Raw genomic sequence first — 14,121 nt, forward strand, 5'->3', positions numbered from 1 at the left:
GTATATTGTTGGTGTTCTTTCTTATGGTCAATTTTCAATTAAAGATCCCTTTGAAAGTGTTGCTTTTCAGAGGATATTTACAGATTCTTAAAAAGATAAATGTCCTACCCTGCTGGAAAATCCAGCTTAGTCTATGTAGATCAGCATCAGCTACCAAATCACAGGCCAAACTTGTCAAGCTATAGCACCATCTTTTCTGTCTGTTTTTGTTTTTTCCTGACTTCTTGGTGGCTTATTATTATTTTTAATAATAATTAATAATAATTTAATAATAATTTAATAATAAGCCAAAAATGGTTTTCTTTGGACCAACACTTATGCATGCTGGTTTGGTTCGTTTTCATTTCATCAGGGTAGCTTTCAAGTGAAGTTTTACTTGATAATTCTTTTAACAACAGAAGGACAAAAGCTTGTTGTGGACAAAAGCTTGATACTTGGATATACACACATACACACTTGGATATACACACTTGGATATATACACATACACACTTGGATATACACAAATACAAACTTGGATATACACACTAGGATATACACACATACACACTTGGATATACACACTTGGATATACACACTTGGATATACACACATACACAATTGGATATGCACACACACTTGGATATACACACTTGGATATACACATACACACTTGGATATACACACTTGGATATACACACACACTTGGATGTGCACACATACACACTTGGATATACACACACACTTGGATGTGCACACATACACACTTGGATATACACTAATACAAACTTGGATATACACACTAGGATATACACACATACACACTTGGATATACACACATACACACTTGGATATACACACATGAAACTGTGTGTATATCCAAACATTCTGAGAATATATTTTTTATTCACAGAATGTTTGGATATACACACAGTTTCTTGAATTAGAATTAGTATATAAGAACAAAGATAGAACAACTTGTGCTACACAACAAGAGCTACATGAAACCCTTCTTGGTTCATATGAAACCTGTAGCCGCCCTTTGCTTTCATGTGCGGTCTCATCCAATCAGAATTCAGTTCGTGTCTCATCCGCCCCCTGTACTCGCAGCGGGCCAATCACCGCGAGCTGCCGAGTTCCCTCAGAGCGCGCCGCCATTTTGTCGGAGTATAAGAAAACTCCGCCAAGCCACAAAGTTCCTGGTTAGACCTCAAGTTCCTCTTTGTGCAATGGACGGGTAAGTTTATTGTTACGTTGTATTCGCAAAAAAACAAAACAAAACAAAAAAACAAAACAAATAACGTCGAGTTCTTTTCGCTGTTTTCCCCGAATAGTTAGTAACTAGTGGAGATCGTATCGGTTTATTTTAGCGACTTGTGTTAGCTAAGCGTTCGCGCTCGCGGGTTGCGATGGAAACCAACCGAATCCTCCACGCATCGCTGTTTGCTTTAGGTAATGGCACCGTGTTTAGCTTTTAACTGTTTTTTTTTTTTACTTCTAATTATACTAAGTTTTTATGTTCTGTTGTAGCTTTGCCCCCTTCTCATAACTAAAAAAAAAAAGGAGCGAACTTTTGTGCTGCTGTTCGCCAACCTAACTTACCGATTAGCCGTTAATCGTTAGCCCCAGCTCGAGCTCGTCCTTTCCGATTACCTGTTGCGTTACACTCAGCTTCGAGGCAGACATTTTATACCGCGTTAACAGCAACAGTGATTGTATGTATTATTTTTTCCTTCCTCCTATTGACATGTTTCTCTTTATGCAGCCGCCTAGAGACTGACTTGTATCCTATGGGATCGGCTTATGCAGAATTAGAGTAAGTCCACACTGGGTTTTTTCCTGATGTTTTAGGAAAGACACTCAATCATGCTAATTTTTATTTTGCTGTAACTTTTTTTTATATCCTTCATTAGCTGAAAAAATACCCCACGCAAAACGCACGTTATTGTTGCAAGCAGGGTTTTTGCTTGTGATCCCTAAGTATAATTGTATAAGTACGAGCTATTGTTTTCTAACTTTCCTCAAGCACACCTCGAGGGATTTTGTTGTTTCTCAAGACACTATTTTTTTTATAACGTTTTGTTCTCGATTTAGACTTTTAAAGAACGGTAAACAAATGACGTATGTTTAAACACCTTTTTTTTACCTACTTATTTCACTAAGAGGTGATTTCATTTCTATTCACCACGTTTTGCAAAAAAAAATAAAAAATCGAGGAGATGCTTTTGTTTTCGGTTTGGTTCAACCAAGCTTTGTGTAACCGTTTGATTTAAAGTTTGCCATGTTGTAAAAGCAGCTCATGAGTTCGTGGTGTTTGCTGTAAGGAGGAACAGGATGTTGGGGGGTGGACAAGGGCGTCTCAGCCTGGCCCTAAAATGCCGCTCATATTTTCTTAGCTTTCTGTGGGAGAGAAGCACAGGATGTAGTTTTCACCGACCATTCCACCCCATCCTATCTGTGCTGGGGAGTTACTGCTTGGATTTTCCCCTCCGAAATGTCGCGTGTTTTAAGTGAAAGCTAGTAAAATGCCTCCCAGAGCATTTCTTCCCCCCTTAGATTGAGTAGTTTTACTTCCTTCCATCATTATGGTTTAAAAACCATATTCATAGCCTCAGTGTCCCAAAAATAATTTGACATGTCTACAAACCACATTATTGTACAATAATAAGTTTTGAAATTCAGCTTTGTTTAAAAATGAAACCCCTTTTGACACAAGCTGGAAGTCATCATTGCTTTTAATGCCTTTACTTCATTCTGTGTAAATGACTTTTTTTTTTTTAGCATTTCCTTGTCTAATGTTCCCTTTATGTTCTTTGCAGCGTTGTCCATGATATTGCAGTTGGAACAAAGGTGGGCTTTTTTTCTGTCTATTGATTTTAAAGTTTTCTGCAAAACTCCTTTTTTCCACTCTGTAAGCTGCTTTGGTTTGTGTATCTGAAGGGTGTAGTTTTCTCCACTCCCTTCAGAGCAACATTATTTTCTTGGTGCCTGTGTTTAGGTGCAGAGTGAAACGTCAGGTTTGCCAAGTTTAAGTCTAGTGGATGTCTCATGTTTTTATTCTCGTCAGTGGCATTGTTTTGCTTAAAGCTTTCAGGTTGAGATTAAACATGGACAGAAAGTGTGCTGTTTAACCGTATTTGTGGCTTGATTGGGTCTCTGAGTTGAACTGTGTGCACAGCTAAACTCCTCAGTGCCTTGGATCAGTCGTCATTGGTTAATATGTTGTGTGCATTCCTCTCTGGTCTTTCACTGAAGATAATCATGTGTGGTATGTAGCTAGCTGGGAGGACCTGCAATTTTCAGAACAAAGGAGTGATTCATAGTCACCACTGACCTGACTGACTTGTATACTTTCTAAGCCTCCAAATGGCCTTGAACATCATTTACTTTTTCTAAGACATAGTGTTGAAATCTTTCACTATACTATGTTTTACCTGGTTATCTCTGCTGTCTGTGTTCGTGTGGTATTGTATCTGGACCAGAATTACTGTTTTTTGTTAAAGCAGATGTTTTAGGTCGAAGTAAATTGTATAAATTTTTGTATTAAAGTTGTTTGGCTAATTTTGTCCCTCTCTCCATTTCCATATAATCAGTTTTTCTTGGCTAGCTGTTGGCATTTAATTATATTTTTACCCGTTCTCTTGGATGTACTGAAGGACTGGTTTGCATTATGCTGCCTGATTGTTTTAACTGTGTGAGTAGACTTGTTTTTTAAATGCATTCCTCAAAAATAGGCTTTGGGTGTTGACACGATGCCCTGAAAGGAGACTATTCATTACATGCAAATATGTTTGCCTCTCCCCTATAGACACACATGTTGCTCTTGGGTTTGTTCAGCTCTGCTGATTAGAGAGAAGGTGGTTGGGGGAAGTGCTAATGGGTCAGGTTGCTGCTTATTTGATACTCATGCCCCTTGTTCTTTAATTTAATTTGCAAGCAGGTGTTGAGCATGGGCTGTACTGTTATTAAAAAAAGAGAGAGAGCCTTATATTCCTGGCATGGTAAATCTTTGATGGGCTCCGACAGTAGACGAAACATTACACCTGGACCCCTGAAGACAATCGGCTCTGTGTATTCAAGCTTTAGAGCACGGGTTAGGTTTCAGTCACCTGCAGCCGTAGACACAAGGTCTCCATGGTGAGCGAATGACAATCAGGGAGCTCATGGTAACAGCCACATTCTCTCTCTGAATCATTGCAGCCTCCTGCCCTCCTCCCCTTTCCCACACCTTTATAATCTCTCTAACCTGATTTCGTGTCACTTGCCAGTCCCAACTTTATTGTTTTCGAAATGTAAAATTGTTTCTTGTTAAGTCAAATTTAATGTAGGATTCATGTGCTTATGATTTTAGAATTGTCTTTACTTGTAAGAGCATGCCTCATTGTAGCAGACTCAGCAGTCGGGCAGCTTTTTTTTTTAAGGTTGTAAACGTTTTGGGAGTGGCTTTATTGCTAAAACCAACCAGTTAGTGGTTAAGCAGTGATGTTTAGCCAGCTCTCCCTATTTTTGGCCCCTTAGTGGTGCCCTCGTTCTACAGCACTCCATATGGTTCTAATTATTGATTGCTGTAGCAGTGGAATATAAAATGTGTGGTGGTGGATCATGCATGCATGGCCTTCTTGGCTCAATTATGCTGCTGAAATTAGGTGATCTGGAATGGCTGACTCTGTCCATGAATTTTTCTGGGATTTTCTTTTGTGTGTGTTCCCCCTTATTGTTCAAACCAACCAAAATCAAACTGTACCAGTACGTGCTCTTTCGCTCTTGAGTATTTTGCAAGTGTGCGTCCTCCCACTCATTCCTCGTGCCTGTTGACCCAGAAACCCTTCTATCCCTCACACCCCCATCTGCTATTAAAACTTGTTTCCTTTCTTGTTCTCTTGCTGGTGGGGTCGGGGGAATGTTAGGGCTGCTGGTTAATTTGACCCTGTCTTTTGCACAGGATGAAAATGTCACAATGCCTAACTTCCGTGTTTTTTTTTGTTTTTTTTTTCCCCCTCCTTTTCCTCTTTTCTTTAAACTCGATGTGGGTACAGCATATCTCAAAGCTGTCCTTATTAGGTCAGCTAGCTGACTTGTAGATTTGTGACTACTCAGACATTTCCTGAACATTTTCAGCATGTCCCATCTTGTTTCTTTTGTGTAGGGGCATGTGTGTTTGACTTGATGCTCTGTGTGGAATGCCCGTGCTTATGTAGTCTGCCTAGTTGCTATGTTGCTGTTGATTCATAAATGTGTGCCTTTCTCCCCCACTCCCAGAGAGGATCTGACGAACTTTTCTCCTGTGTTCCTAACGGCCCATATATCATGAGTTCAGCAGGTATGGTGAAATTGATTTGGTGAAACACTGTCATTTTGCATTCATCTGAGCAAATTGGCCTAATGATATGCTCTCCATCCCAGCTAATGGCAATGACAGCAAGAAGTTCAAAGGTGATATCAGGAGTCCTGGTGTACCGTCTCGTGTCATACATGTACGCAAGCTCCCCAGTGATATCAATGAAGCTGAGGTCATTTCTTTAGGCCTTCCTTTTGGAAAAGTCACCAACCTGCTCATGCTGAAAGGAAAGAATCAGGTATTAATGTCATTCTTGTAGCCTTTTATAATGAGGGAAAATACTGAAGGGGGACAACTTGGAAAACCTATTCATGTTTGAATTTCTTATTCGTGTTCTATGTTCATTCATTTCGGTCCCAATGGCCATTAATCATAAAGCAGCATATGGTTTTGGCAGCAGGTTTTTTGTTTATGCTCCATGAAGTCTTAATTTTCAAAATCAAATAGCTTTTACTGAGAATTCTTATTTAATATAACCATTTTAAATGTCTTAGAGGTGTAAATGGGGGGAAATGGTTATCATGGTGTAAATAAACAATAAAACCAAAAAAAGTTTGCTAAATGAGTTTCATTTTACTAGGCTTTTCTTGAGATGAATACAGAGGAGGCAGCCCAGACCATGGTCAGCTATTACTCTTCAGTCACACCAGTCATTAGGAATCATCCCATCTTTATGCAGTACTCCAACCACAAGGAGCTGAAAACGGACAACTCACCAAACCAAGTGGTATGTACTTCTGGCTTTCTTTTTCATCTGCCACCATCTGTGGTATTTCTGCCTCATGATTCAGCATTATTGCATGCTGACAATCTGTATACTTGACAGAAACTGAGTAATAATAATAAAATAACAGTCCAAGTTAATATTCCTAAAATTTGTATCCATTAGGGTTGTTTTGTAGGGCAGCTGTGTTTACTGTTTCTCCAGCTGTAGTGGAATCTTAATATGGACTGAACTTGTTTATGCGTGCCGCCGGGCGCCGCCCCCCCCCCCCTTCTTTCCTCGTTTCTTCTTTAGAGACCAAAAGCTTATCCTTCTTTTTTAAACACATCATGCTGATTACACTTGATGCATTCCACAGCTGAGACTTATCTACCTACTCCGTCCATTGATGGTTACTCAGTTTTGGTCTTCTGGTTGTGTAATCTGTTTAAATAAACACTTGAGTTGTACGCTCAGGAAAAATTCACTCCTAAATGCTATACATGTATGCACATATGTTGCTTTTAACAATGTTTAAATCTAGTTGCCCAATAATGGGTATAATTAAGACAAGTAACTCAGCTGGACTTCCTTTTTCATGTTTAACATATACTGTCTCTTTAAAATGGCAAAGATGGACTTAAAAAGAACAATCAATACTGTCCATTGATCATTTATGCTGCATTGTGGCCCGAGATATACTGTTTTGTTCCTGATGTAAATCAAGTTGACTTGGAGTAGGTATTAGTGTTCATTCTGTCTTTTTAAAATAAAAGTAAGCTGGTTAATTCAGGTAGATTGCTTCGGTTTATCAAACACTTTTGTCTCTGTCCTATTTTTAACATCAGAGAGCACAGGCAGCGCTGCAGGCTGTGAATGCAGTCCAGACAGGTGGCATGTCGTTAGGTGGTGTAGAAGCAGGCAGTGGCCCTAGCCCCGTCCTCAGGGTGGTGGTGGAGAACCTCTTCTACCCAGTCACTCTGGATGTTCTGCACCAGGTAGGTTTTTGTTTATTCATTAGACGCTACCCTCCTTTAAATTGGGTTTGCCTACTTGGTCACTTTCATTGTTTTTCTTTGCTTAAAATGCATTTCCTTTGTTTTTAGATGTTTAATGTTTTGCTGTGTTCCACAGATCTTTTCCAAGTTTGGCACGGTTTTGAAAGTTATTACTTTTACAAAGAATAACCAATTCCAAGCACTTCTGCAGTTTTCTGATGGTCTTACTGCTCAGCATGCAAAGCTGGTGAGTGGCTCCATCTAGAGGGCACTTGTGTTTGATATCTAGTATTGAATTGCTTACTGCAGCACAGTATTGCCAAGATCATGTGTACATGTGTATTTCAAGGTGTGTGCAATCATTAAAATTGTCACGGTCCAATGATACTATTTCATGGCTAACTTTAAGACTTTTTTCTTTTAAGTGTGCTTAATTTCTGTGTCTTGTCACTACACAGGCTCTGGATGGACAGAATATCTACAATGCATGCTGCACTCTGCGCATCAGTTTTTCCAAACTCACCAGTTTGAATGTTAAGTACAACAACGACAAGAGTCGGGACTACACTCGTCCTGACCTGCCTTCGGGAGATGGCCAGCCCGCTCTTGAACACCATCCGATGACCGCTGCATTTGGTAAGATATAGGCCATGTTTCATCCAATTTGTCTTGTATACCTCTTGATGCATGTGTCAAGCAATGCTTTCTTTTGTGCCTCAAGTAAATATTTAGTTTATGTCTATAGCTACCCCTGGGATAATTTCTGCTGGTCCGTTTGCTGGTGCCCATGCCTTCCCCCCAGCTTTTACCATTCAGCAGGCTGCAGGTTTGTTGATGTCACAAGCCTTATGTCATTTATTTGCTTTACCTACATTAAACACAGGAGTTGATTGGATGGTGTACAATGTGTGTAATTTCTTTTTTGCACTCTCAGGCTTGACCATGCCAGGGGTTCATGGAGCCTTGGCCTCTTTGGCCATTCCTGGTGCAGCAGCAGCCGCTGCAGCAGGCAGACTGGGTTTCCCTTCTCTTCCTTCAGGCCACTGTGTCATGCTGGTCAGCAACCTGAATCCTGAGGTTAGTGGCATGCAGCTATGCTTCTTAACAAATAGTCTTCTTGGTGTCCTACAGCCATTCATAGAATATTGTATATAATATTTTGATGCTGGTTCTTCCAAGAGTTTCTTCTTGTTTGGAGTTAATTTAAGTGGTAGGTTTTTTCTCCTTCCTTTTAACATACTAAGATTGATAGTGATTGTTATACATTTAAAATAGTTACCTTATTTTAAAACCAAACGTGGTCCTGTAAAGCATTTCATATAGTTTTGGTATTGTATTTGACTTGCACAAAGTCACTTATGTAGAAAAAGAAAAGTCAAAGTATTCTGACTAGAATGGCCCTTTTTTAAATCACAGATAACTGAAGCTTTGCCTTTGTTTCCTCTCAGATTTCAGCCCTTCTTTTTAATTTTGTAATTTCCTAACATTCAAAAGTTATTCTAAGCTTCATATATATATATATATACATTTTTATATATATCATTTTTAAGCTGTTGCCTTTTTACCCGAATATTCTTACATGTATTTACACAAGTTCATCTTCAAGAACAGAGATTCTCATATGAAACTAGCAGCTGTATAACATTTCTAAAATTGGCCAATGAAGCCTAGTATGAAATTTCAGAGAAGCTTTAAACCCATTCAGCTAAGTCTCTTGTGCATGAATAGTATTAAAGATTTCTTCATTATTTAATGAAAAGTTGAAACAATGAACTTGTAAATGGTTTGATTATTCTTTTAAGAAGGCTCTAGCAAATAAGCTTATCTTTCATTGTCTTGAGCAATTTTTAAACTTTTTTTTTTCTTCAAAGAAAACAGCACTTTCCTCTGTTGGATTAGTTTCTATAAAAGTTAACTTGACCTCCTATTGTATTTCCATATGTATACTGACTTTGTTTTTTACCTCCTTTTCTCTCCCTTCCCATTCCCCATACCCCATTCTTTTCTTTTTTTTTTTCCCCCTTTTGCAACAATGTCCGCCTGCCAAATGACTGCCCATATGTTTCACTCATTTTTATTTTTACATCATCCAACACACACACACACACACACACATGCTCATGTTAAACACGATTCACTCCTTACACTTTCATGTCCACCTCTCCCCTCCTCTTTCTACTCCCAATCCATTAACCATCTTCATGATCCAACCACCGTTTTTTCGTCATTTCCCGTGGAACTGCCTCCTCGCTGTGGATATGTTGAACCTCCATTCTGCCTCCGATCTTTACCTCTCCCTTCTTCCCTCCGCTGCCTTCCTCTGCTGTCCTCTAAAGAGAGTTACGCCCCAATGCCTCTTTATTCTTTTCGGTATGTTATCCTTAGCATCTTTTGTTATCACTTGTTTGTTCTGTTCTTTCAATTTCTTCCCTCACAAGGCAATTTGAGTGCTTGTGTTTTCTGCTGTTGTGTGCTGAGATGAGATACAATCCAAAAAGTTGCAGCACTCACCAAAAAAAAAAAATTTATTATTAAAATTGTTAGATATGTGACTTATGGTACACTTGACTGAGATGCTGTATCTTTTTGTGCTTTAATAGACTGTTTATCATTTTATGATGCATGCTTTTGAAATTGTTTTGCATGTCTTTTGAGGGAAGCTTTTATACTTTGGTTAATAGTCAAGACTCCTGTCATTTTATCCATTTGTTAAAATAGCTTTTTATTTTTTTCCTACCCCCCGCCAAACCTTTCGACCTAAAGCTAGTCTTCTTACAGCGGCATTTCACTTTTTTCTCAATTCATGCATTAAGGACATCCATACAAAAGTCTATTCCTCTTTTGCAGTCTAAAATTGCCCACTCCCCCAATCTGTTCTTTTGGCTGTTATTTTTATTTATTTATTTATTTTTCTTTTTCCAAGTATCTTAAATACTTTTTAATACTGGGTTTACTTGGACTTGTACATGGGTCATGACCAATTGCAATAGATAACATTTGGCTTAACAAAATATCTATTGTTGAAACCTTGCGTATTATCAGTGGCACTTTTTGTCTGTAATATGGAGACTGCACTCTGATGGAGTGTCTTGATTGTAACCCTAAGCTTATTAAAGGAACTGTTTGGTTTTTACTTTAGATCTATTTTTTATTTTTTTTAATGGTGGTACTGTAAACATTTATTTTGTGTCTAACCATGTTTCCCCCTTTTCACTAGGTGTATATGGTGATGTGATCAGAGTAAAGATTATGTTCAACAAAAAGGAGAATGCCCTTATCCAGATGTCTGATGGCACTCAGGCTCAGCTAGGTGAACCTATTATTTAATCACCGCATTGTTAAATTACTTGAAGCTGGTTGGTTGTCCTTGACAATGGCATCTGACGCATCAACATGCAGGTATAGGAAGTTCCTTGGCAAGTGTTTAATTACCATTTTGTTTATGGATTTCTTTTCCCTTAGCTATGAGCCATTTGAATGGACAGAAGCTGTATGGACGGGCGCTGCGCATCACTTTATCCAAGCACACAAATGTTCAGCTGCCACGTGAGGGACACGAGGATCAGGGCCTCACTAAGGATTACAGTAACTCTCCTCTCCACCGTTTTAAGAAGCCTGGCTCCAAAAACTACTCAAACATCTTCCCACCCTCCTCAACACTGCACCTCTCCAATATCCCGTAAGCCAAGATGCTGTTTTTTTTTTTGGTTGTTGGGTTTTTTCCCTCTCCTCTCTTTTCGTAGTTGTTAAAAAGAGCTGCATGTTAATTGTGTCCTTTTTTGTTTTTAATAGCCCATCTGTTGTTGAGGAGGATCTAAAGATGCTTTTTGCTAGCTCTGGTGCTGTGGTCAAGAACTTCAAGTTTTTTCAGTAAGTTCCTCACAATACATTAGACTTCATTGCTTAATACTTTATGGTTTTAATGTTTATTTAAATTTTTTATATTAACCCATCATCTGTTTTCAGGAAAGATCGCAAGATGGCTCTGATTCAAATGGGCTCTGTGGAAGAAGCGATCGAGTCCCTTATCGAGTTCCACAATCATGATCTTGGTGAAAACCACCATCTTCGAGTGTCCTTCTCCAAGTCAACTATTTGAAAGTTGAGATGACCTCTCCGAAGCCTCAACTGCAAAACTTTCATCATTCCACTATTGTATTTATAAGTAATATCTAGTGGTTCATATGTAACATTTTTAAAAAATTTTTTTTTAATGATTGTCTATCTGTAATCACACCTCTTTGAGCCTTTTTATAAGTTTCAGAAGGTTTTTTTTTTGCATTGGTGAACCCTCGCCTTGAAAGTGCTGCTCTGATTATTTTTATTCTTTTCCTTTTTTTCTCACCCCCTCTTCCAGAAGTACTTCTTGTGCCTTACATTGTCTTGCAGTTAAGCGCTTTTTGATACCACATAAAAAAAATTGTCTGATCTGACAACACCGTAAAGAATTTAGTTTACAATCCGCGCGTATACTTGTGTAGCTGAATTGAAAGTTTAATGTTGGTTGTTTCAAACAACTGCAGGGCTTTTTGATAAATCATTGCCTTAAGGCCAGTTCCTTTTGCTTTCGACATTCCCAGTAGCTTTGAGTCTTATCACATACTGTAATGATAGACATAGACTGTTTACATTCCTTTTTATTTAATGCAATAATTTGTGTACAAATCATAAGTGTTTGTTTTTGATGCTGTTGGCCATCGCATGTTGGCCTTTGGTCAGTGGCTCTCATTTCTTTACCTATTCAGTTTGTTCTGTACTCTTCATAGACCTTAAGTATTGCCTTAATGTATCACAAGGCATTTTATTGTAACTTCTATTGTAATGCCTGATATATTTGGTGTATTCCAGAACCTTTTTATATGTACACTACAGCTTAAAACCAAAGCCTCTATTCAGCTTTCAGTCATGAAATTAATGTAAACACCACTCCACCCCAATTAGAATCAGCCAGATAGAAGTGTGTGGTTTGTGTTTATAAAATCTATATATATATATTGGGACTTGGTTTTTCTTTTAGGGTATGTTACTTTTACCAACCAGTAGCTGTGGCTTTTTTGTTTGTTTGTTTACCTACCATATAATTCCTTCCTTTCTAAGCCGCTGCCCCCCTTTCTCTTCTATATTCTTAGTCCCATGCCTTTGTTAGTTATGGTCTTTCCTTTATTTTAAATAGATCTTTAAATCCTGGCCACATATAGCTTGGAGTGTTATTTTTTTTGTTTTGATTTGTTTAAAGTATATGTATGAAATGGAAAAATATCCTTTGTACTTTCCTAAGCATGTTAGGATTTTGTCTGTGTGTGTGGACCCAATGTCACTACTTTCCAGAAAAGAAGTGTTTTTACTTTTAGCATTCCACAACACGGATTAAAAAAAAAGTTTTTAGTGAAGGTAACGTGACCATCTGCCATGTTTTGGAAGAGCATATAATCAAGTCTCTCGAAAAAGGCAGGTCGTATGCATCTGCACAGCGTTTGCCTTTAACGTTTTTTTTTAATGATTTACTTTTTCCTACAGTGAATAGGTGAGGTGTAAATACTATTTTTATACCACAATGTTAACAAGCAATAGGTTTTTATATCTGAAATCGAATGTATATTTTGACTACAGAAACGGACCATGCAAAAAAAATTGGATTTATTGAAGAAAAGAAAAAAGTTGATTACAATCTTTCAGTCTTATACAATGTTTCTTTAGCAGTCCTTCAAATGGAGGTTGTACTTTCTATTTATCTTTATTAAACATTTGTTTACTGGAATTCTGTCTGAGTTATTTTATAAATATTAAGTGCCCTCTTGATAGTCCAGTGACAGGATCCCACATTCTCAGCTGGCACGAACCCAGGAACTAAAGGGTTAAGCTCTCGGTCTGGTCCCAAGCCCGGATCAAATGGGAGGGTTGAAACATGAAGGGTATCTGGTGTAAATCCTGTACTAAAAACCTAATGTGCTGCGGTGACCTTGAACAGGGAGCAACTGAAAAATGTATTAATATAATATCTAGAAAAAGAAACCATCAAAGTTTTATTCATCCACAACATAATTCAGAAATATAAAGCGCTTTATTATGACAATAATTCAGTTAACTTTCAACTCCCATGTTTAATTTGTGATTAACTTGAATGTACGAGTTTATGGTTACAGACTGTCAATGATATATTGATGAATTGTAAATGATTTAAAAGGGCATATAAAGAGTAATGGGTGTTATTGCAGACAATGCAGTTTGTAGTTCATATATTTAAATAATGTTTACTCATTGGATATAAGGCCACATTCGCAACATATTTGGGCGGATTGAGATGTAATCATCATATTAGTCTGTGTCTTTCACCACAGGATAAACACCTTTGACCTGCACTGGAATTTTTTTTTTATTTAAATTGCTTTAAACAAAGTAGATTTATAAAAATCTGGATTTAGATTTTGTTACGCTAATGAATGCAAGGGGGCACAATGGATTGGTGGCTAGCACAAGCGTGGAGCATGTTCTCCCTTTGCCTCAGGGGTTTCCTCAAGGTACTGCTGGAGGAAACCGGAGTACCTTGAGGAAAGACCTGCATTGTCCAAAATGTGTGTGAATGTGTGTTTGATTGTACCCTGCGATACCCTGGCATCCTGTCCATGGTGTTCCCTGACTTGTGCCCTGTATCCTTGGATATACTCAACGTTCCCTGTGTGCCAGTGGGATACATAGTATAGACAGTGATTGGATGGATTAATGATGACATAAAGAAGAAACTTTGACAAGAACCAGTCTCTAAAGTCTCTAACCCATTTTCCTCTGGGTGAAGAGGGTTTTCTTTACTCAAATCAATGTAGCACTATCCACAGCGGCATATAGTGAGTCACAAATGTAGCAGCTCAACGGTGACCGAATTTACATGTGTTTTCTTTATATTCTGTATGAATATACAGTCTGGACTACAATTAAGTTATCCCCAGGTCTGCTTCCTCATACAATTGTGTATTTTTTCTGTGACCATTGATGGTGCCGGTGCTCTTGGTTCCAGAAAAGCTCAAAAGAATTATTTGAAAGAGAAAAATAAAGGAGTCTGCTAGCCTATATACCAGGCTTTATTTATTTATTTATTTATTTATTTA

The 14,121-nt window shown here is 38.2% G+C and overlaps 1 protein-coding gene across 2 annotated transcripts; it reads left to right on the plus strand.

Annotated features, from left to right (window-relative positions):
• Nucleotides 1-1,118: 1,118 nt before the first annotated feature.
• Nucleotides 1,119-12,776, plus strand: ptbp1b (polypyrimidine tract binding protein 1b). 2 transcript variants are annotated; one of them, XM_027169798.2, is made up of 16 exons: nt 1,119-1,216; nt 1,745-1,795; nt 2,799-2,829; nt 5,239-5,299; nt 5,383-5,555; nt 5,898-6,044; nt 6,869-7,018; nt 7,155-7,265; nt 7,477-7,654; nt 7,764-7,844; nt 7,953-8,095; nt 9,355-9,388; nt 10,236-10,328; nt 10,481-10,697; nt 10,811-10,888; nt 10,985-12,776. In XM_027169798.2, the coding sequence occupies exons 1-16, from the start codon at nt 1,209-1,211 to the stop codon at nt 11,115-11,117; spliced, it is 1,689 nt and encodes a 562-aa protein (XP_027025599.1). In that variant the 5' UTR covers nt 1,119-1,208; the 3' UTR covers nt 11,118-12,776. The 2 variants fall into 2 exon arrangements, with proteins under 2 accessions (XP_027025599.1, XP_047664677.1); XM_047808721.1 differs by lacking the exon at nt 1,119-1,216 and adding an exon at nt 1,410-1,431.
• The last annotated feature ends 1,345 nt before the right edge of the window (nt 12,777-14,121 follow it).

Source organism: Tachysurus fulvidraco, chromosome 2 (genome assembly GCF_022655615.1).
Source record: "Tachysurus fulvidraco isolate hzauxx_2018 chromosome 2, HZAU_PFXX_2.0, whole genome shotgun sequence".
NCBI lineage: Eukaryota > Metazoa > Chordata > Actinopteri > Siluriformes > Bagridae > Tachysurus > Tachysurus fulvidraco.

Bases quoted from the DNA above. Each gene is read 5' to 3' on its own strand.
- ptbp1b (XM_027169798.2), top strand. The intron at 6,045-6,868 runs GTATGTACTTCT...TTTTAACATCAG, and splicing joins ACAACTCACCAAACCAAGTG to AGAGCACAGGCAGCGCTGCA. The intron at 10,889-10,984 runs GTAAGTTCCTCA...ATCTGTTTTCAG, and splicing joins AAGAACTTCAAGTTTTTTCA to GAAAGATCGCAAGATGGCTC.